The 27,079-nt window shown below is 42.4% G+C and overlaps 1 protein-coding gene across 2 annotated transcripts in view; it reads right to left on the reverse strand.

Annotated features, from left to right (window-relative positions):
• The window catches only part of mipol1 (mirror-image polydactyly 1), a 67,713-nt gene extending 43,363 nt beyond the window's left edge, over window positions 1-24,350 (reverse strand). Inside the window, exons 1-2 of one of the 2 annotated variants that reach the window (XM_083792545.1) lie at window positions 24,223-24,350; window positions 19,613-19,704 (exon numbers count right to left, since the gene is read on the reverse strand). In XM_083792545.1, coding sequence (XP_083648671.1) covers window positions 19,613-19,622 — 10 coding nt within the window. In that variant the 5' untranslated portion in view covers window positions 19,623-19,704; window positions 24,223-24,350. Of the gene's footprint in view, window positions 1-19,612; window positions 19,705-21,279; window positions 21,310-24,222 lie in introns of those variants that run through there. The other variant, XM_083792546.1, reaches the window with a different exon arrangement.
• Between the last annotated feature and the right edge of the window lie 2,729 nt (window positions 24,351-27,079).

The raw sequence follows: 27,079 nt of genomic DNA on the forward strand, positions 1-27,079 counted from the left end.
TTAGCAATGAGAAATATATGCATTTAGGAATGAGAAATATATGCATTTAGGAATGGGACGATAAATGAGAGATCTATGCATTTAGGAATGCGAAATATATGCATTTAGGAATGAGAAATATATGCATTTAGGAATGAGAAATATATGCATTTAGGAATGAGAAATATATGCATTTAGGAATGTGAAATATATGCATTCAGGAATGGGACGATAAATGAGAGATCTATGCGTTTAGGAATGGGAGATTTATGCATTTTGGAATCAGAGAGATTATTGAGATCTATTTGTTGAGAAACAGGGGAATGATTTAGAGTTGAAAATATAAGGGCACTAGATTATTTTATGATCATCAACTAAATAGATTAATCTGATTAAGCATGTCGTGGCTGTCGGGTAGAAACCTTCCATGTCCAAAACTGTTACTTTTCAGGAAAATTGGAAAATCCTTTGGCTCCACCGTTGTTAATACTTTTAATTGGGTCAATAATTTTCATTCTGCCTATATTCAACATTTCAACCTTCCTATTTTAGGCATGTCACTATTAAAGTGGCAAATTATTATTAGCATTGTTTTAGCCAAAAATAGCAGATCTACAATCACAATCACAATGCATTGCACCGCACTGCAATTTTGGTACTTTCGAGTGGCACATTTTCACCGACGGAGCATTAGTTCGACATGCAGACGCATGAGGGACTAGCTCCCGTGCTTGCGGTTATGGTTAGGTTAGGGTTTGAGGTAGGTTGTCGTTTGTCGGACCAATGACTAGTCTAACAAACGTACTGCGCCCCTGTCTAATAACGTCACAAGAAGACACTTTCACCTTACCGTAATGCAGGCTACCATTCTGGGCGGGAACCCCTATTGGTATCTTACCCCCTCAGGCCGGGAACCCATATTTGGGTTCTGTACAGTATGTACAGTATTCAAAAATGTAATTTTTTTGATGCTGCTATATAAATATTTGAAAATTTTCAGAAACCTTAGGTCAGGATTTAGAGGCGTTTTTAGAATCGGCCTTAGGCCTAAATGGGTTAAGAGCAGAACATTACCTTTAAGCTACATCATTCAATGGGTCACAAATAACCCAAATCTCTGTCGACAGTAACCTACTGCATCTAGTCTCATATCCTCTCTGTCGACAGTAACCTACTGCATCTAGTCTCATATCATCTCTGTCGACAGTAACCTACTGCATCTAGTCTCATATCCTCTCTGTCGACAGTAGCCTACTGCATCTAGTCTCATATCATCTGTCGACAGTAACCTACTGCATCTAGTCTCATATCATCTCTGTTGACAGTAACCTACTGCATCTAGTCTCATATCATCTGTCGACAGTAACCTACTGCATCTAGTCTCATATCCTCTCTGTCGACAGTAACCTACTGCATCTAGTCTCATATCCTCTCTGTCGACAGTAACCTACTGCATCTAGTCTCATATCCTCTCTGTCGACAGTAACCTACTGCATCTAGTCTCATATCATCTCTGTCGACAGTAACCTACTGCATCTAGTCTCATATCCTCTCTGTCGACAGTAACCTACTGCATCTAGTCTCATATAGTCTCATATCATCTCTGTCGACAGTAACCTACTGCATCTAGTCTCATATCCTCTCTGTCGACAGTAACCTACTGCATCTAGTCTCATATCATCTCTGTCGACAGTAACCTACTGCATCTAGTCTCATATCATCTCTGTCGACAGTAACCTACTGCATCTAGTCTCATATCATCTCTGTCGACAGTAACCTACTGCATCTAGTCTCATATCATATCTGTCGACAGTAACCTACTGCATCTAGTCTCATATCATCTCTGTCGACAGTAACCTACTGCATCTAGTCTCATATCATCTCTGTCGACAGTAACCTACTGCATCTAGTCTCATATCCTCTCTGTCGACAGTAACCTACTGCATCTAGTCTCATATCATCTCTGTCGACAGTAACCTACTGCATCTAGTCTCATATCCTCTCTGTCGACAGTAACCTACTGCATCTAGTCTCATATAGTCTCATATCATCTCTGTCGACAGTAACCTACTGCATCTAGTCTCATATCCTCTCTGTCGACAGTAACCTACTGCATCTAGTCTCATATCATCTCTGTCGACAGTAACCTACTGCATCTAGTCTCATATCATCTCTGTCGACAGTAACCTACTGCATCTAGTCTCATATCATCTCTGTCGACAGTAACCTACTGCATCTAGTCTCATATCCTCTGTCGACAGTAACCTACTGCATCTAGTCTCATATCATATCATCTCTGTCGACAGTAACCTACTGCATCTAGTCTCATATCATATCATCTCTGTCGACAGTAACCTACTGCATCTAGTCTCATATCATCTCTGTCGACAGTAACCTACTGCATCTAGTCTCATATCATCTCTGTCTACAGTAACCTACTGCATCTAGTCTAATATCATCTCTGTCGACAGTAACCTACTGCATCTAGTCTCATATCCTCTCTGTCGACAGTAACCTACTGCATCTAGTCTCATATCATCTCTGTCGACAGTAACCTACTGCATCTAGTCTCATATCATCTCTGTCGACAGTAACCTACTGCATCTAGTCTCATATCATCTCTGTCGACAGTAACCTACTGCATCTAGTCTCATATCATCTGTCGACAGTAACCTACTGCATCTAGTCTCATATCATATCATCTCTGTCGACAGTAACCTATACTGCATCTTGTCTCATATCATCTCTGTCGACAGTAACCTACTGCATCTAGTCTCATATCATCTCTGTCTGTTACCTTTCAGGATTCAAATTCAAAAGTTGCAGATCTACAATTTGTGGAAAAGCGACTTTTGATGCTTTTGTGTGACGATGTAGTATGATCAAGACAAGTAGGGTGTTAATTTACAAAAACACACACAAAAACCCCCCCACAAAAAGTTTGAATATGGAGATATGAGGCCTGACAGCAACAATATCAATGGTCTTGGATTCCTATGAGGATATAATAATCACCCAGCTGGAGTATTATTAAGAGAGAGAGAGAGAGAGAGAGAGAGAGAGAGAGAGAGAGAGAGAGAGAGAGAGAGAGAGAGAGAGAGAGAAAGAGAGAGAGAGAGCTAGAGAGCAGTGTAAATTAATCAGTGACATGCTCATTGACAGCGGACGGATGCTAACTAGCTAACACGCTAGCACTAGTGTTTGCAGAGCGGACGAGCTCATATGTAAATGTTCACATGCCGAGAACAGAGATCAACCTCAGAATATCTTATCTCTCTATCAGAATCACACACACACACACACACACACCCCCACACACACACACACACACACACACACACACACACACACACACACACACACACACACACACACACAGTTCCGTGCTGATTACTATGCAGAGCCTCTCAGCTGGTCATTAAATCTACAAGATCACAGAGAGAAGAACTTCAACACACGCCTGTGAGTGAGTGAGTGAGTGAGTGAGTGAGTGAGTGAGTGAGTGAGTGCGTGATGGATGGATGGATGGATGGATGGAGAGACTGTCAATTAAGGTGGAAGCTTGTTAGTTCATTGGCTGCAATCATATACATTTTAGGCTATGTTTACATAGCTATTTAAATTTACCCACAAAACACTTGTTTCTTTCGTTCTTTTCCAGTGACATACTGCATCAAATGTTACATTTACCACAGCATCCCTATTCTGGGGAACATTCGTAAAAATCCACAAGCTCATTATTCTGTAGCTCACCTACAAGCATGTAGATTGGCTAGTTCTGGCAAACAGATTTGGTGTAGGGGGGGGGGGGGGGGGGAGCAAGTGTTATTTACAACTTGGTTTCACTAAGACTAAGACGGTTTAAGGGGTTAACTTATTGTCCAGTGACAGATGAAAGCTGAGTGGGAGACAGTGTAGGAGAGACAGACAGTAGGACAGCTGAGAGACAGACAGTGTAGGAGAGACAGACAGTAGGACAGCTGAGAGACAGACAGTGTAGGAGAGACAGACAGTAGGACAGCTGAGAGGGAGACAGTGTAGGAGAGACAGACAGTAGGACAGCTGAGAGGGAGACAGTGTGGGAGAGACAGACAGTAGGACAGCTGAGAGGGAGACAGTGTAGGAGAGACAGACAGTAGGACAGCTGAGAGACAGACAGTGTAGGAGAGACAGACAGTAGGACAGCTGAGAGGGAGACAGTGTGGGAGAGACAGACAGACAGTAGGACAGCCGAGAGGGGAAACATCAGGAAAGCAAGGTTCTCCAACAGGAGAAAAATGCACAGAACTCACAATCTCTCTGTTTGAACAGTTGGTGTGTGTGTGTGTTCCTGTTGAGGGGGTTAAGGACATGTTATTTGCTTTCCATAGGAACACGTGCGCACACACACACGCACATACACACGCACGCACAGAGTTGTGTTTGCACATGCCCAACAATGTAAGGGTCTCGCGTTATAACATGTCAGTAATCATTGTTTCTGTGAGTGTGTGTGTGTGTGTGTGTGTGTGTGTACATAACCCTTGCTCTGCTACATGAACCATAACAAAGACTGAACGATCAGTGTGTGTGTGTGTGTGTGCGTGCGTGCGTCCGTGGCGACTGGCGTGTGTGTGTGTGTGTGCATGCGTCTGGTCTGTGTATTGTGCTTGTGTGATGTGAATCTGACCATCCACTTCCAGAGCTACTGGACAGTATTTCTCCACTAGGAGCATAAATACTTTAGCTGTTGAAAAATAGCAGATCTACAAGCTCACAGTCTTGTGCCGCGCTAAATGGGTTAAGACAGACGGACAGACAGACAATTGCAAGGTTGAAAATTAAATCTCTCTCGCTCTCGCTCTCCCTATATCTCTATCCCTCCATCTCTCTCTCTCACTGATCCTGCTCTTGGCTGACGTTATACATCAGCCATCTGAGGCGCTGACATCACATCAGTCGTGTCCATATTTTGTGTAATTTCAGTACAGGCTATACTGGTTACTCTGACAACCGATACAACGGGTGTTATTATTGCATCAATCGTGTGAGGCATGCATTCCTTTTTTTAAAACATCCGTTTATTATGATTTTTGGTATACGGGCATTTCAAGAATGATTAACCAGTACGTTACAGATGGGGAAAAATAGCAGAAACATACAAACAAAACAAGAGACTTACAATAAAAAGAGACAAAACACGAGGCATGCATTCCTAAATGGCTTGCCCCACACGATGCACGTTGGGAATGCAGCATGGCATGCCCCACATGATTGACGCACTGCCACTCACTGTTTGTTATAAGTGTACCAAGTGCTGTATCCATGATCACAATACTGATAAAGTAGAGCTCTGCTCCGTTGAGCTGATGGTAGGTGTGGCACTCCACCTCAGCAATCCATCTCCCATGGGTCTAGACTCTAGCGCATTTTAACGGGGATAGCTCCATCTCCCACGGGTCTAGCGCAATGTAACAGGGATAGCTCCATCTACCAGGGGTCTAGCGCAATGTAACGGGGACAGACACCCACATGTTACCGGCAAGAAGCCACTCCCGACCTATACTTCTGCAACACTATAGCATATTTGAAACAATCCGTAAACTTTTAATTTGTGTCTAAACAACACTACAAAATAATGACGATATGCGGCACACAAGAGAGGAGTGCCCATGATCAGTTGCTGTGATGTCTAGTTAGGAGGAAATAAAGTGAAATACAATACACTAGGTATTGTCCATTTAGTGGACAAGTGAGTCAGTGTGTTAAGTCCAGTTAAGAGGGGCCAGTGAGTCATGACTATGGATGTCCACTTTGTCCAGTGTCCACTTGCAGAGACATTAATAGGGGATTCACACTGAGACGGACTGAATCCGTTTCATTGGAACCGTTTCCGAATACGGTTGCCTGGTCCCCGATGGCCATGATTCACATTGCCCGAGATTCAACAGCGCACCCGGGTACACTTGCATAACACACTTTAATCCTCCTGATGACGGTGTGCTTGATGGCTGGCGCGCACGGACACTGACCATCAACTGTGCGACATTGTCTGAAATAAATCCAGACACACTGAATTGCATTGCCTCTTTGCCGTTATACTACTTGTTATACTACACTGTCAGCCTGCCTGCTATTCACTGTGTCAGTCAGTTCTGTGCTCCAGTGTATTAGTTTGCTATGGATTCTACTTTAGCATTATTATTATTTTGTTTTACTTTGGAAACTGTGCCAAGCAAAGCCCAAGAGCCACGTGTAGTCCGCAGAATAAGATCAGCGCGCACTTCGGTGCTGCGTGTATACAACAGGAGAAGGGCGGCGTTGAGAAATGCGCTACGCGTCGTGCAGCGGCTGTGTTTTTTTTTGTTGACGCTTGGCTCGTCGACTAGAGATAATGTCACGTTCTTTAAAAAAAACAGTCCACTTCCTTCTTTAGGTACGCATGCATTCACATTGGAACGATCCGTATCTGAATACACTTCAACGGTCCAGAGACCCGCCCCCCATGCGGTCCCGGGGACGGTTGGGCGATCCGCTCCCGGGAACGGTACGCATCATTCACACTACCACAACATCTGCCAAGTGGTCCCGAGTGCGCACCCGGGACCATAGTGTGAATCCCCTATAAGACTTGATAGAGAGTCTGTTTAGACGTGTCGCGCACACCAAATATAGTTGAGGATGTATGTAAGGATCAGATCCTAGATCAGTAGACACACACAACATTTCTGTGATCTTATACATACATATTCTACATGACAGACAAGGGAAGGAAAAGTACGAAGACAGTAGGTACGGAGCGAGGCAGAGAGAAAGAGAGATTAAGCTCTCAGGTGCTGCAGTATAACGTATCTGCCCACCACCACCGCAGAGTCTAGGGGTTCGAATCCACCGCGGTGCATCAGGCTTTGTCGAGCACAGTTGGCCCGTGATCTGAGGAGGGAGGCCGGGGCGGGGAGGAGAACGGGGATATTTGTCACTGCACACACTCCTCCTACGGGCTTGGGGCGGCAGGGAGTGTTGGGCGGGCAGGAGGAGTGGGACGGGAGGCTCTACGTCGTCCTCCCGCTGGGGGCTCCTCCTCACTGGCAGGTGGTTACGACAGCAGTGACAACCGACAAGACACACAGAAGTGTGTGTGGGGACTGGGGAGGAATCAACTGGCATAACGAGAAAAAAAGGGGTAAAAAGCAACAACAAAAAAACAGACAGGGAAAAAAAAAAGAGAAAGAGGTGCTTGAAGGGAGTGGACCAGACTGTACTGTGATTAATATTAGTATCATGGTTATAGTGAATACAGTGTTTAGTCAGGACTGTACCGCTTGGCTCCATATGGAACACACAATGTGTTTGTTTTGGGAGAGCGGCGAGACCAGACGACGGATTTGAGTCGTGTGCTGTTCCAGTTTTCGGCAGAATGGCACGTGCGCACACGCACGCACACACGCACGCACACACACACGCACACACACACACACAGTGCAAAGAAAACAATACGAATACATCGCCTAGAGACGTCTGTGACTGAGATAAAGCCATGACGGAGAAACAGAGACAGAGAGAAAGAGATAGAGAAGGAGAGCGAGAGAGAAGGATAGAGAAAGAGATAGAGGAGAACAAGAGAGAGGCAGAGAAGGAGAGAGAGAAAGATACCGGTAACTAAAATCATGTTAACGGGAGAAACACCTTGTATTTTGTACCCCCCCCCCCTCCAATCTAAACATTTGATGTGTATTTGATCCCAGGCTGGAGTTCAACACAGTGGCTGCTGTGTTGTTTACCTACCAGCGTGTGTGTGTCTATACAGTATGTCTTAGAACTGATAGGGATCACATGTAGTCCATAACTGTCTCTCAGAGGGAACTACGTCTCCCATCAGCCACTTTGACATGACCTCATCATCACTGTACTGTGGAAATGTCTGACATGGGAGAAGACCTCCAACATGGCGGCTGTTCGCAGGAACATACATGGACCCTCACAGTGGAGTCAGTACTGCTGTATGGTGCCGAGACATGGACCCTCACAGTGGAGTCAGTACTGCTGTATGGGGCCGAGACATGGACTCATACAGTGGAGTCAGAACTGCTGTATGGGGCTGAGACATGGACCCTCACAGTGGAGTCAGTACTGCTGTATGGGGCTGAGACATGGACCCTCACAGTGGAGTCAGTACTGCTGTATGGGGCCGAGACATGGACTCTCACAGTGGAGTCAGTACTGCTGTATGGGGCCGAGACATGGACCCTCACAGTGGAGTCAGTACTGCTGTATGGGGCCGAGACATGGACCCTCACAGTTGAACGAAGGTTGTCGTACATTAGATAAGTCGATGGGTGGCTCTTCCAAGAGAGTGTCCATAGGTGAATCCCAATTGGGAGTGTAGACACTGAGAAGTGCGTATTTCGTGGTATATGACGTCACAGCGCCGCGCCCGCAGTGCATCCCATTCCACAGAGCGCAAAAAGTGTCCTGTTGATACTGCACTGGGCCACGCACTATTTTTCCCCGCCCGAGCTCGCTTCTAAAGGCCAGTGGGGATGTACACTCTCGGTGCAGTGTACATCGCCACGGCGCAGCCGTACTGCGCAGGCTCTCGGCATTTCTACCCCTTCCCCACCAGCCCGCAGCAGAGCAGAGGACAGCAACAAGAGGAAAAGAAAGATGTCGGAAGTAAGTTAAATAACTTAATTACTTACTTTCAAGTTATTTTAGCGGAGTATTCAGTTGTTTAAACTTCATACATGCGGTCAATCAATCACAAAACAGCCCATTCAAAAATATCCCACAACGATGTCGGAGAATCCAGAGAGCCGCAGGTCTCGCCCCGGGGGCTGCCAGCAAGGACATGCACCCGCCACCACCTCTCCCCGGTCGGCACAGGCCGAAGCGATTCCCCCCCGTCCCTCCCACGGAACGAAACGATCCACGTGCATGACATGAATCCACTGTGGACACCCACAGCCCACATGCAACTCGCCCCCAACCGTTCCACCCCCCCAAATGTCAACTAAGTGCACCACAAATAACAGCCACTATATTATTGTTATTATTATTATTACCACGTCGAGTCTATGGTCGAATCTGATTCAACCTGAGTCCCGCTTCCTTGCAAAGAAAAAAATATCCACCGACGTTGTGCTTAAACTAAACATGCGTTGTGTGTATGTGTGTCTGTCTGTCTGGCTGTGTGTGTAAGTAATTCAGACGTGCCGTGAATGAAAGTTATTTTGGGGTACACTCAGTCAAATGTTTGAGAACTACTGCTATAGAGGACTAGAAAAAAAATAGAAGATATACAAGCTCACAACACGTTGCAGTGCGACATGTTGTGACTTGTGAGCTTGTAGAGTGGCTATTTTCAGTCATTTATTAATTAATGTTATTTTAAGGTGAAAGTGATCAAACTAGCAATAGAATACAAGTTTAGAAGCATATTCCAGAAACATGAACAGTCTCAGAAATGCCATGATTTCTTCAGCTGGTCTGCCTAAAACATCATTACATTGAGATTATATTTAGCTTTATTCCATGTATAGTATAATGCACTTAATACTTTAACCTTCTTATGGTTTCATCTGTGTTAAATTATGTATTGTGTTAATGTGGTGTATTGACTTCAAGTTCTAATGTTTGACATGGCAACCTGTTGTAAAGTCATCATTGGACCACAACAGAACATAATTATTACCCAAGCACAAAAGCCATCTTTTTTTTTTAACAATAAGGGAATTTTGAGTTGTAGCACTACTGCCATACAAATAACCTGTTAAGCCAGTGGTTCTGAAACCTTCATTCTCCACTGCTTTAGGAGTGCATGTATCCAAAGACGGGTGAGGAGGTGGCCTGCAGCGGCGGGCCTACAGCAGCACCATCACGTGAGACTGCCATGTCTGGAAGTCTCTGGAGCGGAGCCGGACTGCTGGCCTACAGCACCACCAGGCCTAGCCGAGGCCATACCAGACCATAGTGGTACAGCTGCACTGGGGTCTGGAGCAGGGTCAGGAACACCAGGGCCCAATGTGCAATGAATGTACTTTTTATGTATTTATTTGTGTTAATTTTCTACTGGAATTACTTGATTTTGACGTTATTTATTACATGATTGAGTCTGAGATACGGTATCCTTGTTCAATGTTCATTCATTTTTATACCGAAGACAAAATAACAATAAATAAATGTATTTACAAAGTTGAATTGAACTATTTACATACTCATACATACAGTCATACAACTAGGGATGCACCGAAAGGGAAATTATTGTCCGAAACTGCAGTGAATACCGAATATAGGAAACAGTTGGCCCCCCGAAAACCGAATATCCGAATATGATTAATATATTATATATCTTTTTTCCTACCATTGCTGTCATGGCCGTACCTTAAAGCTATCTGATTTATGGCAAAATAAATGGGTATGGCAAAACAACTTAAATTAATCACACACAAACACATTAATCATGTTACCAAGATTGCCTTTTTTCACCTTAGAAATATTGCACAAATCAGAGCCTATTTGTCTTTGGACGATGCAAAAACGCTAATCCACGCCTTTGTTTTTTCTCGGCTTGATTTATACTGCAATGCACTTTTTTCAGGACTGGCTAAGAAAACAACTGACAGATTACAACTTGTCCAAAATGCAGCAGCCAGAGTTTTAACTAGAACTAAGATGAGAGAACATATTACTCCAGTTTTGGCTTCACTGCACTGGCTTCCGGTTGTTTTTAGGATTGATTTTAAAATGATTTTACTTGTGTATAAAGCTCTCAATGGTCTCGCACCTTCCTACCTACATGACTGCCTGCCTAAATATGTCCCAAACCGCCCCCCCCCCTAAGGTCTTCCACTGCTGGCCTGCTCGCTTTGCCTAAAGAAATGGCAACTAAAAAATACGGGGAAGCAGCTTTTTGCTTCTACGGGCCGACGGCATGCTCCCACTGTACCTTCGTCAGGCAGCCTCTGTGGACATTTTTAAAGCACAGCTCAAGACCCACTTCTACAACATTGCTTTTAATTGATCTTTTATTTTTTGTTATTCATGTCCTCACTGTATTGCATTGCATTACTGCTTGTTTTTTAATGTTCCATTGCTCTGTAAAGCACTTTGAGCTGCATTTCATGTCATGAAAGGTGCTATACAAATAAAGTTTTATTATTATTATTAAATAATAATCACTACTATGGGTCCATAAAACATTTATTCAGCTCTTTTGAATGCATTAATTGCATACACTATTCAGTGATATATTTTCTGCCTAAATTAAATAACTGAGTGACAGCATTTGTAAGATTTGTGTTAGATTACACAGTAAAATAATATTGTGATAAATGTAGCCTATCCATTTGGAGCTGAGAGTTGGCCTGGTTTAACCTTTTCATTCATGTAAATGCAAATGTAATTAACTGATTAAGAGTATCATTCTGATTAATTAATTTCCCTCAGTTGAATTAACAGTTTATACTCACTTTACAGTAGGTATAGGCTATAGGCCTATATGTGGTTGTTTAAATGTAAAAGTATACCTATATTAAATGACATTATAGCAATAAACTTAGCCTATATGATCAGTGATTGATCGGTGCCTGCTAATACAAATCAAACAGCAGATGCGACGATAGTCTGTATTCTGTCCAAATGTAAAAACATTTATCATTATGAAGTGTATGGCAGGCTATATGCAGTTGGGTATATCCTTCCTTTCAGAAACTCTTTGCAACGAGTCAGGACTCAAGCCAAATCAGATTCGACGTAGTAATAATAGATATTTTATAGAATAGCTTTTATTTACACTGCACCCGACACCCGGGGAAACAAAACAACTGGAAACGAACCGCATCACACACGGGCACCACGTCGCCCCGCAGGAGAAACGGGGGGAAATCGCCCCGGCCCACGCCGACAAAGGAGAGGTAAAAACGGGTACAGCTCCCTGGTGACAGCCCCCAAAGCGAGACCTACGGTTCTCTGAATTCTCCGACGCCGTTGTGGGATATTTTTAAATAGGCCCTTTTATGATGAATTGACCACATACATGAAGTTTAAACAACTAAATACTCCCCAAAAATTACTTGAAAGTAAATTCCGTGGGTTAAAAAGGTAGTTTTAACTACTTTTAACAACACTGCAGTCAGTCCGTGTAAACAGCAATGGCCGCCAGTCGAGAAAGCTGGGCACGGCTTGGCTCCGCCCAGCTCCACTCGGCTCCGCCCAGCTCAGCCCAGTGAACGCTGTCTCAATCCACAGACATGCCCTCTGCGTGTGCACTATGCCACCTCCACAGGGTAGTGCCAGTGCAGTGCCCTACCCTATCCTACCTAGTACCGCACCTTGTAGGGTGAACACTCCCAATTGGGATTCACCTCATGTCTCGGAGCCAAAGAGTAGAATCGGCTCAACAGTCGTCCTAAATATTTACTAAGCTGGGATGACCAAATCTTATGCATGTCATTGCAGGCTGAACAGGCCATACCCTTCCTAGTTTGAAAGTCCTTTTGTGAAGAAGATATACTGTATATGAACCCAAATACTTGTAGTCATCAAACTGTTTCAGAGGTAAGTGTTTACTTATTCAGTTTTTGTCTCAATCATTGCTAGTATAATGTTTATTCAGTAACAGGGCTCTCCCTGTCCCTCTGGCTCTTCAGTCAACAGAACATATTTATTTAGGTGGCTTGCCAATTTTGCCGATCAGGAGAGAGTATCCATTGGTGATGTGCCGGTTAGGTTTCTTTTTCATAACGGCTCACCCCACCCTGCCATGGAGCCTGTGCTCACCCCACCCTGCCATGGAGCCTGTGCTCACCCCATCCTGCCATGGAGCCTGTGCTCACCCCACCCTGCCATGGATGCTCACCCCACCCTGCCATGGAGTCTGTGCTCACCCCACCCTGCCATGGAGCCTGTGCTCACCCCACCCTGCCATGGATGCTCACCCCACCCTGCCATGGAGCCTGTGCTCACCCCACCCTGCCATGGATGCTCACCCCACCCTGCCATGGAGCCTGTGCTCACCCCGCCATGCCCGCGCGTCACTATCAGCTTCGATTGTATAGTCATTTACAGTTACAATTTTGTCTGCTCATTTCTTTGTGTCTCAGGATGGGAACCCCTTTTGGTGTTTTAAGCATTCATTATGTTATACTTTAGCTATTTTTGAAAATGTGGCGCAAATCTTTGATAATATTCTTTCAGAGCGAACGTTTTTAACTCAAAACTCTTCTGGGGAGGTCCCTGGAACAACGTATTTTCGGATGCGGGTTGGTGGCCAAATACATATCATTTTGGGATCCTCGACATGAAAAAGGTTGAGACATTTTGTAGAATCAGTTCTCAGGTCTAAATGGGTTAATTATCCTGTATTGAATGAATTATCTCTTCAGATTGGATAAAAACCGAACAATAACATTTTCTGCATTTTTCTGTCTAATTTCGGAATACAGAACCCCTCAACGCTTATTCTAACAGAATGAAATCACGTACACAGTGCCGCTCCTTTAGCGCGGTGCCCATTTTGTTTGCGGAGTCAGAGAGCTGAGGGTAACGGTCTATATGTGATCCTTCATGTCCCCCGCGAGACAGTTTACACATTAGATTATACCCACGGCAAAATGTTAGCTTAGCCTTAGACACACACACACACACACACACACACACACACACACACACACACACACACACACACACACACACACACACACAGTGTTAAACAGACAAGAAACTGAGGCTTGACTTAAATGCTGAGAGGAAACACACATGCAGTCACCCACTGTATATACAGTGCATTACACAGACAGTGTGTTTACATTATTGTGTGTTAAGGATATCTGCCGTAACACTTTTCACTGTTGATAGACTGCAGTGGTGTGTGTTCCACCGTTATATGATATCTATGTAGTATGCCGTGCCAAAGTTATTTGTGGAAGGCGTATACCGTCTGCTAAATGCTAATCATTTCATCCATTGACCGGCACGCGCAAAAGTGTAGCCTATACGTGTGCATGTTGCGCATGCAGTGAATCATTATGGTACTGTATGTATACAGTCTGAAAAAACCTAGGCTACAGCACTGATAGACTACATGTTATCCGTATACTGTTGAAGGCAGGCCGACACTGTACATCAGTCTCATATCAGTCTGTACAGTTACATTCTTAGATATATTCAATTATTCATGCATTTATTCACTGGCAATAGATTACACATTATCCGTACATATGTATAGATACAATACATTATGTTATCTATAATCAGCTCTCCTGATCTCTATACTGTATGTGTGTCTATATATGGACATATCAGTCGGATGGGTGATTCTGGCCAACCACCTATCCAACAGACTGGCTGCCGCATGGTCACCACCACGTACACTTGTATGAGCAAGATGTGCGCGCTGACTTCAAAGACGATCGGTACTCAAGATATGTGAACTATACAAACACGCACACACACACACACACACACACACACACACACACACACACACACACACACACACACACACACACACACACACACACACACACACACACACACACACACACACACACACACAAAGATTGTGCACAATTATACTTAGGGATGTCCTGATACACTTTTTTCGTTTCTGATCCGATCCCGATAGCACAATTTCTGTGTTAGCCGATACCGATACCGAATAATACCGATACCATTATAATACAAAAAGAAAAAAGATCTTATTTGGAAGTCCACCGACCAGGAATAGTGTTTATTGTCAACCCCTTACCCCTGTGTCGGATCGGTGGTTAGACTGGCATATTTGCCGATACCGATATGACCCGATATGACAAATAAGGGCCGATCCGATACTTTTCCAATACGGATACAGTATCGGGACATCTACTAATACCTTTCACATTTGGGCGTAGAAGACGTGCATTGCAGTACATACTGTACATGACATCTTCACTACCCGTTTGGCTGACTAGTGACTACCTTAGGAAGTGCCTCTTAGGAAGTGAATGGCAGTCAAACCAAGCTTAAAGGACAACTTTAGTTTTTTTCAACCAAGGTTCATGTTTTAGGTTGTTATTAGAGAAACTAAAAGGTGAGTGTTCATTTTCTTTCATTTGCTGCTTTCTTTCGTTTTAGGGATTTTAGCAGTTTTTGACAGGGGGACGGGGGCATTCGAGCATGGGGCTACATATGTATTTTTTAACACAATTTTATGGTGATTTATTTTTTTATGGTTTACTATAGTCCTAATAAACGCCAGGAAATTACATCTGGCCACAAAAGATCACAGGATCTATTGAATGTGACAAACTGACATATTGAGCCTATACACACAGTATAAGCCTTCCCCCAGTAGGCTACCTTCACATTCAGTAGATCCTGTGATCTTCTGTGGCCAGATGTAATTTCCTGACGTTTATTAGGACTACAGTAAACCATAAAAAAAGAAATCACCATAAAATTGGGTTAAAAAATACATATTTAGACCCATGCTCGAATGCCCCCGCCCCCCTGTCAAAAACAGCTAAATTCCCTAAAACGAAAGAAAGCAGCAAATGAAAAAAGATTAACACTCATCTTTTACTTTATCTAATAACAAACTAAAACATGAACCTTGGTTGAAAAAAACTAAAGTTGTCCTTTAAACCTTGCACAGATATGAACTTATAATAACTGGCATAATACTAAATTAATACATACAATTTATACAGCGCTTTTCTACGTACTCTAAAGTCGCTTTACAGAAAAGCGTGTGGCGAGGCGAGGGTGGGAGGCAGCTTTGATGTATCACCCCCAGGTGTGTTTCTTTGTATTGGGGATGTCCAGGGGTCACCTGAGCTGAGGGGTCAGAATCATCGATACGTCATTGATGACTGACGTCATGGACTGGACACACCGTCTCGATTGTCACGATTGCAAATTCAAGCTGACGATTAATTGACACACAAATCATTGTGATTGATGATTGAAACGTTACAATTTGTATTTCCGTTTGCCTTTAACTCAAATAACTCAAATCTATAAAACTTAAAATCACTGACACAGTAATCATTTTGAATAATCTTTTCTTTCCAAAAGAAAACGTACAAAATAGCAAAGTAGCAGTTGATGTACAAGCTGATCTGTAAGCTTGTAGATCTGCTATTTCTGCTATTTTTGAAAAGTTTGGCATTGAAACGATTGACAATTATGCAAAACGAATTGTGATTATCTCAGACGATTGCGATTAGACGTATGTAATAACTGTGACAGGCCTACTAACAGTCCTACATGAAGCTGTTAAGTCAATCCAGTTAGTAGGTCTGTCACAGGTCTGTCGCCTAATCGCAATTATCCGAGATAATCACAATCATGTTTTTGCATAAACCATCAAAATGATTCATTTTTTATTCAATTTTCTTTATTCAAAATCAAGCATTTTCAAAAATAGTGTAAATAGCAGATCTACAAGCTCAAAAACATCAGCTAATTACACTATTCATGTTTTTAAGTATCATATCATCGTCATCTTCATATCTGATCTGTGCTACTTTTGTTTAAGAAGCCCTTAAAATCCAAACAGAAATGTTTTTTTTCTTTTTTTAAACGACAGAAACGCAATAATGTTCAAGGATAAACGCAATTAACTCGTTAATCGCAATTATTTGTGTGTCAATTAATCATCAAGTAAAAATGTGCTCATCGTTATTGGTTACTTACAGCCCTACGTTATACCCTTGTAGCATACAGTTGGCCAAATTGTGATATTTGCCTAACTCTATTCTTTCAGCCCTGCTCATTCACCATGCTTCACTCTTCAGCATCAGAATGCCTGTATTGTAAAATCATCCTCTGCCTAAAGGTAAAGAGATGACTGGAATTTAACAAGCTTTCTGAGGCTGAAGACCTAATTATAACATACCGTAATGTATACAGTAGCCAATAAAGCAGGGTGAATCAGCAGTGATAGGAGAGGTAAATGTAAATAAAAGCAGATAAATATGACTTTAGCAATTATTGAAAAGATAATAATAAGAAAACAAACGCCTAAGTCAAAGAGATGGATTAGGCTAGAGAGTGATTCTTCTTATTTTCTGAAAACATGACTTAGGCAATTATGCTTTCGTCCACTCTATTGGACGTCGCTTTTATAGGTGTCTGGTCTTTTATTCAACATATAATTATGTATTAGTTTATCACCTTATAAAATGTCATAAATAAAACACAATCAATTGTAATTATTACTAAGATGATCCTGTGTAAACATCCCCGGTCTCTACAGAACAAGATCTTTACTTGAACAAAAGTTCCACTCCTTCACCAAAGACCAAATAGTGTTTGAAAGGACAGGAGTGCCCTCTAGTGGACAAAATTACACATGACTGAAGCCACAACCACCTTACCACAACACTTTAATGGTACTCATGCACAGTGGTGGAATGTCTACTTAGGCTGATTCTAAAAAATAAAACGTTTTCTGAAAAAACAGTGGTGCTCAAACTATTTCATGTCAAGGACCCCCAGAAGTAACTGTCTTTGGCCGTGGACCCCCATCTGAAAAACTGTTTTTCCAGGGACCCCCCCTATAGCTTGTAGATCTGCTATTTTTCAACAGCTAAAGTATAACATAATGCTTAAAACAACAAAAGGGGTTGAGTTGAGTTTGAATGGTTTAAATACAATTAAGTGCTTCTTGATTATTTGAGAAACTGAACGGTAACAGTCTATATGTGATCCTTCATGTCCCCCGCGAGACAGTTTACACATTAGATTATACCCACGGCAAAATGTTAGCTTAGCCTTAGACACACACACACACACACACACACACACACACACACACACACACACACACACACACACACACACACACACACACACACACACACACACACACACACACACACACACACACACACACACACACACACACACACACACAGTAGAATGTTAGCCAAGAAAATAAAAAATGCTCTTATGGACAATACAGTGATATATTATGTAATGGTAAATGGTGCATTTATATAGCGCCTTCATCCAAGGCGCTTTACATTTACTGTGCATTACATGGACTCATTCACACACACACATTCACACACCGATGCCGGAGGAAACCATGCAAGGCACCAACCTGCACATCGGGAGCAATTAAGGGTTCAGAGTCTAGCTCAAGCACACTTTGACACTAACTCTGGGGGAGCCCGGGTTCAAACTGGCGGTTCCCATCCAGCCACTCTCTACCCCTGAGCCACCGCCGCCCAGGCAGAGCAAATACAAAGCCCAGGTCCAGATCACTCTCAGGAAGCTAGACATCATACAAAAAAGCCTTTCAAAAACCTTGAGGTGGATGAGGACCTTACCCTACAGCAGCATGCCATCGCTAAAGGCTCATACATAGTCTGGATTTTCGGTGGTGAGGTGACCAACCACCGAACTACAACATGACGTCACGAGCCGCGGTGAAGAGCAAACCACCGCCGTGGTCACCTCACCACCAAAAATCCAGACTATGAATAGGCCTTTAGTCGAACAGTTGCTGCAACCACTGTTCTTCATAAGATGCACACTGACTCCCAGCTGTCCAGTGGGTCTCTCTCAAAGCACTGCTACCCCATAAGCTCACACCCTAGGTCGTATCACCCGGATAGGGTACCATCAAGCCACGCCCTGGAAACACACAAGTCAAACACCAAAACGCCTTGATAGGAGCTTTCTCTACTCTACTGCTATAACATGGACAAAATATATAAACGTTTCAATACAAATCATTTTCGTATTGATCCTAGCCCTGTGTCGAGGATTTCCAAGACACTTAACCAACCCTTAACTCAGTTCATCAACAATGGCAGCAACACCAGCATCCACATCACTGTGCTCTTCAGTGGTGTCAACAACCACCATGCAAGCAGGTAGAGTAGATACTAACTGCAACATTATATAGTGTTAGTCCTAATATCTTTCTATTTATTATCATGGTGCGGGTGCCCAGTGTCAGTGTCGCATTCACTTTGCGTTCAAAGTCAAACACTCCCACCATTACGGAAGTCCCTCTCCATTCGCACATTTCAGAATAACAGACCTACTGCACAGTTCTGTGCTACGATACCATTGATAAGGAGGACACTCAGGTTAGCTAAACTGCAACAATAAATGTATTATTTGATTCTCAAACAATGTTTAGGAGGCTTGGTTCAGAGTGATATGCCACAGTGCAGCATGAGCCTACAACACATGATGATGAGACTGTCAAATGCTTCTTTGTCAGCCTGACGTTGTGTGTGGAAGTTGACCTTCCTGCATTTAATGTTTATTTGGTTATTTTGTACTGGTAGCTGACTGTAATATGAGGGGTATTGTGTCTTACAGTTTGTGTGTTTTGTGAAGTACATGCATGCACAAACCAAGTGTGTGCCTTGGTTTGGGCGGGTGGGGAGTCCGCACTAAAATTAATAGCCTGCACTGGGGCTCACCGCTCCTATGTTTAGCACATTAACAGCACAGGCCTTGTCAGAAAACTATGGGCAGTGAGTGTAAGAAATATTGAGCACAAACTGAGTAATCATTCATTAATCATAGTCAAGGTAAAGGTGAGTTTTGAAGTCATATAACCCAGCCCTAATGTGTATACGTCCAGTCATCCACACGCTGTATGTTATGTCCAGCAGACATGTACACATGCTGTATGTACAGTATGTCCTACCTTTATACATGTCCACCAGAGAGTCTCTGAGCTCTTTGCTGTGTGTCCATGTCGACAGAACCAGTTCGTCCTCACTCTCTGAGCCGACGTCTCTGCAAACACACAACAACCAGAATTAATCATTACAATATGCACAGACTACAGCACAACTATTACAGCACACTCTCACACACATTTTACTCACAGTGCAGCCATAAACCATGACGATTGACGAGTAATGATTATTAAAAAAAGAATGCATGATGACAAAGAGGCATTTGCATCAGGGATTTTCCTCCACAGTTTATACCATTCCATTTACACCATGGACACTTTAATCTATTAATATCTAAGTAGGATTTATTCAAATATGGAAGCAAAACAGAAACTTTGTGCTAGTACTACTGTATCTTCACCATTCTTGGAAGAGTCAACAGTAAATGTGTACTGTGTTTCTACTCCAACAAATGAGATAAGTCGGAGTTCCTAGAAAAACACAGGTTTAGGTGTGTTCATAAATACCTATTATTGCATCACAAGAACTCAAACCTTGTAACTCAAGGTCCACACGTGTGTTTCCCTGCAGTGGCAGAGCTGTCAGGACTGCTGTAGTGAATGAGTTCATATAGCTGGACATGTGGACAATGTATGTGAGGCGAGCAGGAGATTAGCGAGACTAGCTGTAGTTAATCTGTACAAATATTTAACAAAACACAAGACCACACACACACACACACACACACACACACACACACACACACACACACACACAGCGCCCCCCAAATCCCTAGTACTACCCAAGTACTACTAGCTTTGTATTCTACCAGGACTTTTGTGTTTCTGTCCTACTAGGGATACTAGGGATGCTCCAACGTTGTTCTTTCTGTCCCTTCCTATTGGCTGATTCTATCATTTTGACATTGATATTGTTCATGTCCATGACATTCCCGAGCCTAGTGATCTTACTTCCCTTCCAAGGTTCATGAAAAACCTGCCCATCTGTTCTCAAGTAATCTTGTTCACGCACACACGCACGGACGCACGCACGGACGCACCAATACCCTAGCTACTTCACGTGCATGTGGACTTGTGGAGAGATGCACGAAATACCATTACAGATTATTGCAAATATAATTAGCAATTTGTTATTTATTTGGATCCCTGTTAGCTTCCACAAAGTGGTCACTAGTCTTCCTGGGGTGCAGGATATGAATTATTACTATTATGTATGAATGAATGAATGAATGAATGAATGAATGAATGAATGAATGAATGAATGAATGATTGATTGATTGATATCAACACCACAGCAACAGAAGTCAAGGTTTCTGAGCAAGGCAGGCGTTGAACTCACGTCTATGGCCAAAACCTATTATAAATACATGTTAAACATGTATTTATATAATACATGTTACACATGAATTTATGAACTAGAGCGTAAACTTACTTCACAGAGAGCTGCTGTTCCAGACTAGATTATGGTCTCTGCCAAAACTGTTAAGTTTCAGGTTTCAAATTAAAAAATAGCTAAATTAGCAGAACTACAAGCTCAGAGCGCATCGCTTCACACTGCGTTTCGAGCTTGTAGATCTGCTACTTTTTATGCTTTTATGTGATGCTGTTGTGAATGTTAAACTTACTTCACAGAGAGCTGTTGTTCCAGACTAGAGACAGAATGTTAAACTTACTTCACAGAGAGCTGTTGTTCCAGACTAGAGATCTTGGTCTTGGCTCTCTGCAGAGCTGTCTGAACGTCCTGAGATCTGATTCTACCGGCCATCGACACTACTGGCACACCATTACACTACTGCTACACACAGACACAATTACCATACACACACGCGCGCTCGCACACACGCACTACAACACAAACACACACTACAACCCCATGCATACACTACAACAACACAACTATTCACAGTCTGAAATGCAATACGACGACACACATCCACGTAAACATTGATACACTGCTATACTGTTACAGTATTCAAACTCTCTAACTCTGATATAAAACACAACTGCACACACACACTGACACTCAACACAACTACACACTGATACACACAGCACAAACTACGCTACACAAACACACAGCGATCCACAGCTCAAACTAAACACACAGTGACACACACACACACACAGACACACACTCCAACATGATGTTGTGTATGTGGAGCAGAGTGTCAGTGTGACACGGGACACTGTGTGTAACCTGATGACACGTTACCATGACAACCAGCTCACAGCATCACAGAGTCAGAGAGAGATGCATCATGTCTGTCCGGGGTCACACAGGAAGGACAACTTAATTTATTCATGCATACATTATCTGGTGATGACGGATTACTATTCATGTGTCATCGTCTCGTCTGTATAGTTTGTCACTGTCGGGTGGAAAAAGACATAGAAACCGTTCCTTTTTTATCACTATTCTCAAAACATTTTAAAGTAGTGACAATAGCTGATCTACAAGCTCACAATGCGTCACGATGTTGTGCGACACTGTTGACGAAGTAGAGCATTAACTTATTAAAACAACGTTGGAATATGGAGACAATTAAGGTAATCGTTTTTTTTATGCACTTCTCAGTGCTTTGATAAAAAAATCACACCCTTGTGAACTGAGTGGTGCAACTCCCCTCCCCCCCCTCCCCTCTCCCTCTATCTCATTAGCAGGCAACAGAGCAGCACTATCCCTCTCTCTGTTTCTGGCGCCCCCTACTGGTACTAATAGTCATATACTCGTGCTCAGATACAAATAGATATACTCGTGCTCAGATACACATAGGTGTACACAGACATTGCTGGTTGTAGGAGTGGTTGCACCACTCAAAAAAGTACGCTGTATGTTAACAGTGGGAATTGGAGCTGTGCTGTGAGGTTAGTGCAAAATCACAACAGAAGTTGAAAGGCACTTTTCACACAGAGCAGGTCTACACTGTACTTAATAAATCACACCTGTGTGAAGTAAGGGGCGTTCTTATCATTATACATCATCTCATGAACAACTGAATTTATGTGATTGGTTAGCCGATTTGCTCGTCTACATATGACGTACATTTTCCCTTCATTCTCAATGGCATTTAATGTTTGGGTTGCCACAGATTTACGTCATATTTGGCAGACATTTGACCTAATTTCTCCTTTCATTGTCAATGGCAAGAGACGTGTGTGGACAAAAGCTGTATATGAAGGGTGAGGGGTGTTGGCAGCATATTAGTTTGTAATACTATTAAGAGTATCCTGGCAATACTGACATAAATGTGTCAAATAAAATCTGACATTTTTTAATATTGTTTATGAATATTATTTAGTCACGTCGATTATGAGTGACAGCTAATAATATTTGATAAAACGTTTTATGTAATATAGCAGCTAGATGTGGTTCCTAACTTTTTAACTCAACACATAACAAATAAATTAGACGTTTTCCCGGAAAACCTTTCCGGGACCCACTAGTATGAATTGAAAATTCTGCAAGTTGTAATATATATTTTAAATGTAGGACACGGGAAAAAAGGAGATATTTACTCGCGACTCGCAACCTGTACAAATTGCAGCTGATGCATCCAGATCTGAAAAGTCAAATACCATTACCAATAATCCGTTCCTGACTGTATTCAAATCTTAAAGCAGCTAATCAGATTTGAATCCAGTTTCCTGTGAAAGTGCTGAATCTTTTACCATTGACCTCCCTGCTTGCTCAGAGTAATTAATGTAATCTTGACCATCAGGTCAAAACTTCGTGTCAGATCCAGTGTCTAGGTGAGACATGACCTTTGACACAATCTAAATGTCTCAAAAGAAGAGCAGAGAGACAAATACAACCACCCCGACTGTATCAGTTATATTGTGTAGGTCGGATACGTAATACATATATTAAGTTCAGCACATGTAAATTGTTGTTGGGATGTGCATGCTTACATTTGGACCCTATAACATACTCTACCATACAGATCATCATCAACATGTTACTACAATGACAACTATTAACAGCAACAACAACAACCATGCACCACCACCACCATTGCAAGAGGATATTGTTGATTGGTCTTAATTTTGGCATTAGTATATTTTCACATGAATATAATGAGACATCATGTGAATCTGCAGCAGATGATCTGCTTACAGAGTCAAATACACCGAATACAAGACATTACAATTAAGAACTTAGTTAAAAAACAATGACTTCCGAGTTCCAACTGAGACGATCACTAGTAATAAGTATGAAACCAGTAACATTACACTATGAAACTTTACAGCATGAAAACCAGTACAATTACACCTCCCAGCCAGACTAGTAAACAGTATTAACTTTACTCTCATGTAATGAAAGCTCGACAGAGACCAGTACAACCAGTATAGCCTACATTACACACGTACTGTAAACGCTTCCAGACCCGACCAGTAGGCTATGAAGCCAAAACAATAGTGTCGTTAAACTCGGTTTAATGTTTAATGATGAGTATTATGAATATGAAAACAAACGTTCAACTGTCTGTAACTACAGCTAATCTACAAGCTCAAAACAATAGCTTATCTACGAGCTACGATAGCTTGTATAGTTCAGCTATTTTCGGATGTTTCCACGTCTAGAAGTTAGTTACATTTACCATGGATACTCAACTCACCATAGCGTCAAGCACAACGTAGAAGCAGCACGTTGGTGCCTGCGTGCGCGTGTATTCATTAGCGTGTGTGTTTACAGTATACGTGTGTGTGCGTGGGTCTGCGGTGTGGACTGGAGGAAGTTTTGATTCATTTCATCTCTTCAGGAAGGAAGTCCTCCTCAAAACTATTCTGATGCTATGCACCACTATGACCGCTAGAGGGCAGTGGAGGACCACTCAATTAAAATTGTGTGTGTCCGCGCGCGCACACACACACGCACACACACACACACACACACACACACACACACACACACACACACACACACACACACACACACACACACACACACACACACACACACACACACACACACTTGATTTTAACCATTTTAAAATCAATCATCTATCCAATTAAAGACAATTGTCCAGCAAAGAAGGAAAAAGAATAGAGCGAAAACCTGCACAACTTCCTACGTACTGCACTGTTATAAAGTATAAAGTACATGGACAAGAAGGCTTATAACAATATGATGACATTCGTAATAATGCCTATGAATGTCAGGCCTGTTATTATAATAATATTCTTCATTTTATGTGTCACATGAGCAGTTTTCAACGTATTGATGTATGAATGTATTTAGGATGGTCTTGGGCTGCGATTAGGAATTAGGATGCGCCCCATGGGCTGTAAAGATAGGCCAAGACTTACATGATCAGTTGCAACTCATGTCCTATTTGATGGTGTACCCTACTGGTCTGTAAAGCAGTCATTCCCAAACTTTTTCATGTCAAGACCCCTCAAATTGACATTTAGCCTTTGTGTATTTTCTTCTAAATGTGGTTGAACAAAGAAATAATATCTCCCTTTGCATGAATGCCCATGAGGCCTGCAATCAGCCTGTATCTAAACTGTTTATATGCATATTCTGCACAATCTAAATAAATAATGTAGTGTAATTACTGTAGCCTAAATACTGTCATTTTGTACTTAATCAAGAAAGTGAACATCAAGACATTACATATCTGTGTGTGTGTGTGTGTGTGTGTGTGTGTGTGTGTGTGTGTGTGTGTGTGTGTGTGTGTGTGTGTGTGTGTGTGTGTGTGTGTGTGTGTGTGTGTGTGTGTGTGTGTGTGTGTGCGCGCGCGCGCGCACGTGCGTGTGTGTGATGTGTGCTACTTTCAAGACAAATTTAAAATTTAAAAAGTGGTTAAACTGGCTTATTAATTTAATTATATTTTTTAATATTATTAATTTACTATTATGATTTTAAACTGGGGTGACGGGGTCTACTTTGAAGACAGGGTTCTACATAATGATTTAATGACGTCATCAATGACATACAATGATTTTTTTTTTAAAGCTTTAAAAAAAGGGGCAAATAAGGTTAGGGAAAAGGGTTTTAGCACGGACAAAAATAGGGCCCTTTGATTTCCTCTTGATGTCTGAAAGAGCACGACCGACGACGGTTCAGAGTGATAGACCAAAACGTGAAGTGGGCTGATGTTCTATACATCAGTGATTCTATTTCCCGGTGTTTATTCAACACTGAGACCCTTACGGGTCCATTTGGTTCCATTTTTACACTCTCAGTCAGTGTTCATAATCTCTTTTTAAGAGAAGGGTTCCCAGATTGCAGTGTTACAGTCAGACCCGTATGGGGTTCCATTCCATTTGGACCCCATGGTGGTTTCCACACCTGACATGACAAACACTACGCTAGGGTTCTACATCAGTGGTTCCCAAACTGGGGGTCGAGCAGTTGAGACGAATAACCATATAAGTCCACATTAATTATCCATAATGTATAAATCATGGATAAGGGGTCAGGACTCAGGGCAGAAAGTCCAATTCGGGGAGGGGTCAGAATAAATTATATACTAGGTGTTTATTCGTCTCAACAGCTCATAGGAGTGGAGACTATATTCTCAGGTGGTGATATTTAGCTCTACATATCACGGGTAGCAGTAGCCTACAATGACACTCAAGTCAGTGGTTCTGCCAGGAGCAAATTGCAGAGAATCATAGGTATACTGTGGCTGCTTCAAGGACAAACCATAACAAGATAGGTTGTAACATAAACAATGGCTATAAGGACTAGTGGAGATCTGGTGATACTAGGCTCTTACAAGCTATCAGATATCACAAGTTTCATGAGTGATGGTAAAATATAAAGGTACCACTTCACCACTTTTCAACCTATCTTCATATATTAGGTCCTCACTAATAATCATGAAAAAATGGCGCAATTCTTTTCTACTCTATGTCTGTGTCTCATAGGATGGCTGTGGGCAGTTCAGAAACCGTCTTCCAGTGACATCATCGATGGGGAATACAAGCTAATAGAAACGGCAGGCTTTCTAGTCCTGAAAAGTTGCAATGCGACCCCCCTATCCTATGAGACACAGACTGAGTAGAAAACAATCGTGCCATTTTATCATGATTATTAGTGAGGAGTCTGAGGACCTATTATATGAAGATAGGTTGAAAAGTGGTCCTTTAATAATAATAATGAATTGCATTTTATAGCACTTTTCTATGCACTGTGCATGTGCCTACTCAAAGCGCTTACAATGATTAATTCATTCATACATTGGGAGGTGAAGCGGCGCACATGTAGACAACGCCACTTCCCACATTCACACACCAATGGTGGTGAGCTCACACCGACCAACTCATTGGAGGCAGTGTAGGGTTCATTGTCTTGCCCATGGACACTTCGACATGTAGACAGGAGGAGCCAGGATTCGAACCGCCGACCCATGGATCATTGGACGACCTGCTCTACCTCCTGAGCCACAGCCGCAACCATATAATTCTTCCACAGATGATTAGCTTAATGTGAAACATTGTTTTCTCTTTCAACAGTAAACATTA

This window comes from Protomyctophum parallelum (genome assembly GCF_964188405.1).
Source record: "Protomyctophum parallelum genome assembly, chromosome: 20".
NCBI lineage: Eukaryota > Metazoa > Chordata > Actinopteri > Myctophiformes > Myctophidae > Protomyctophum > Protomyctophum parallelum.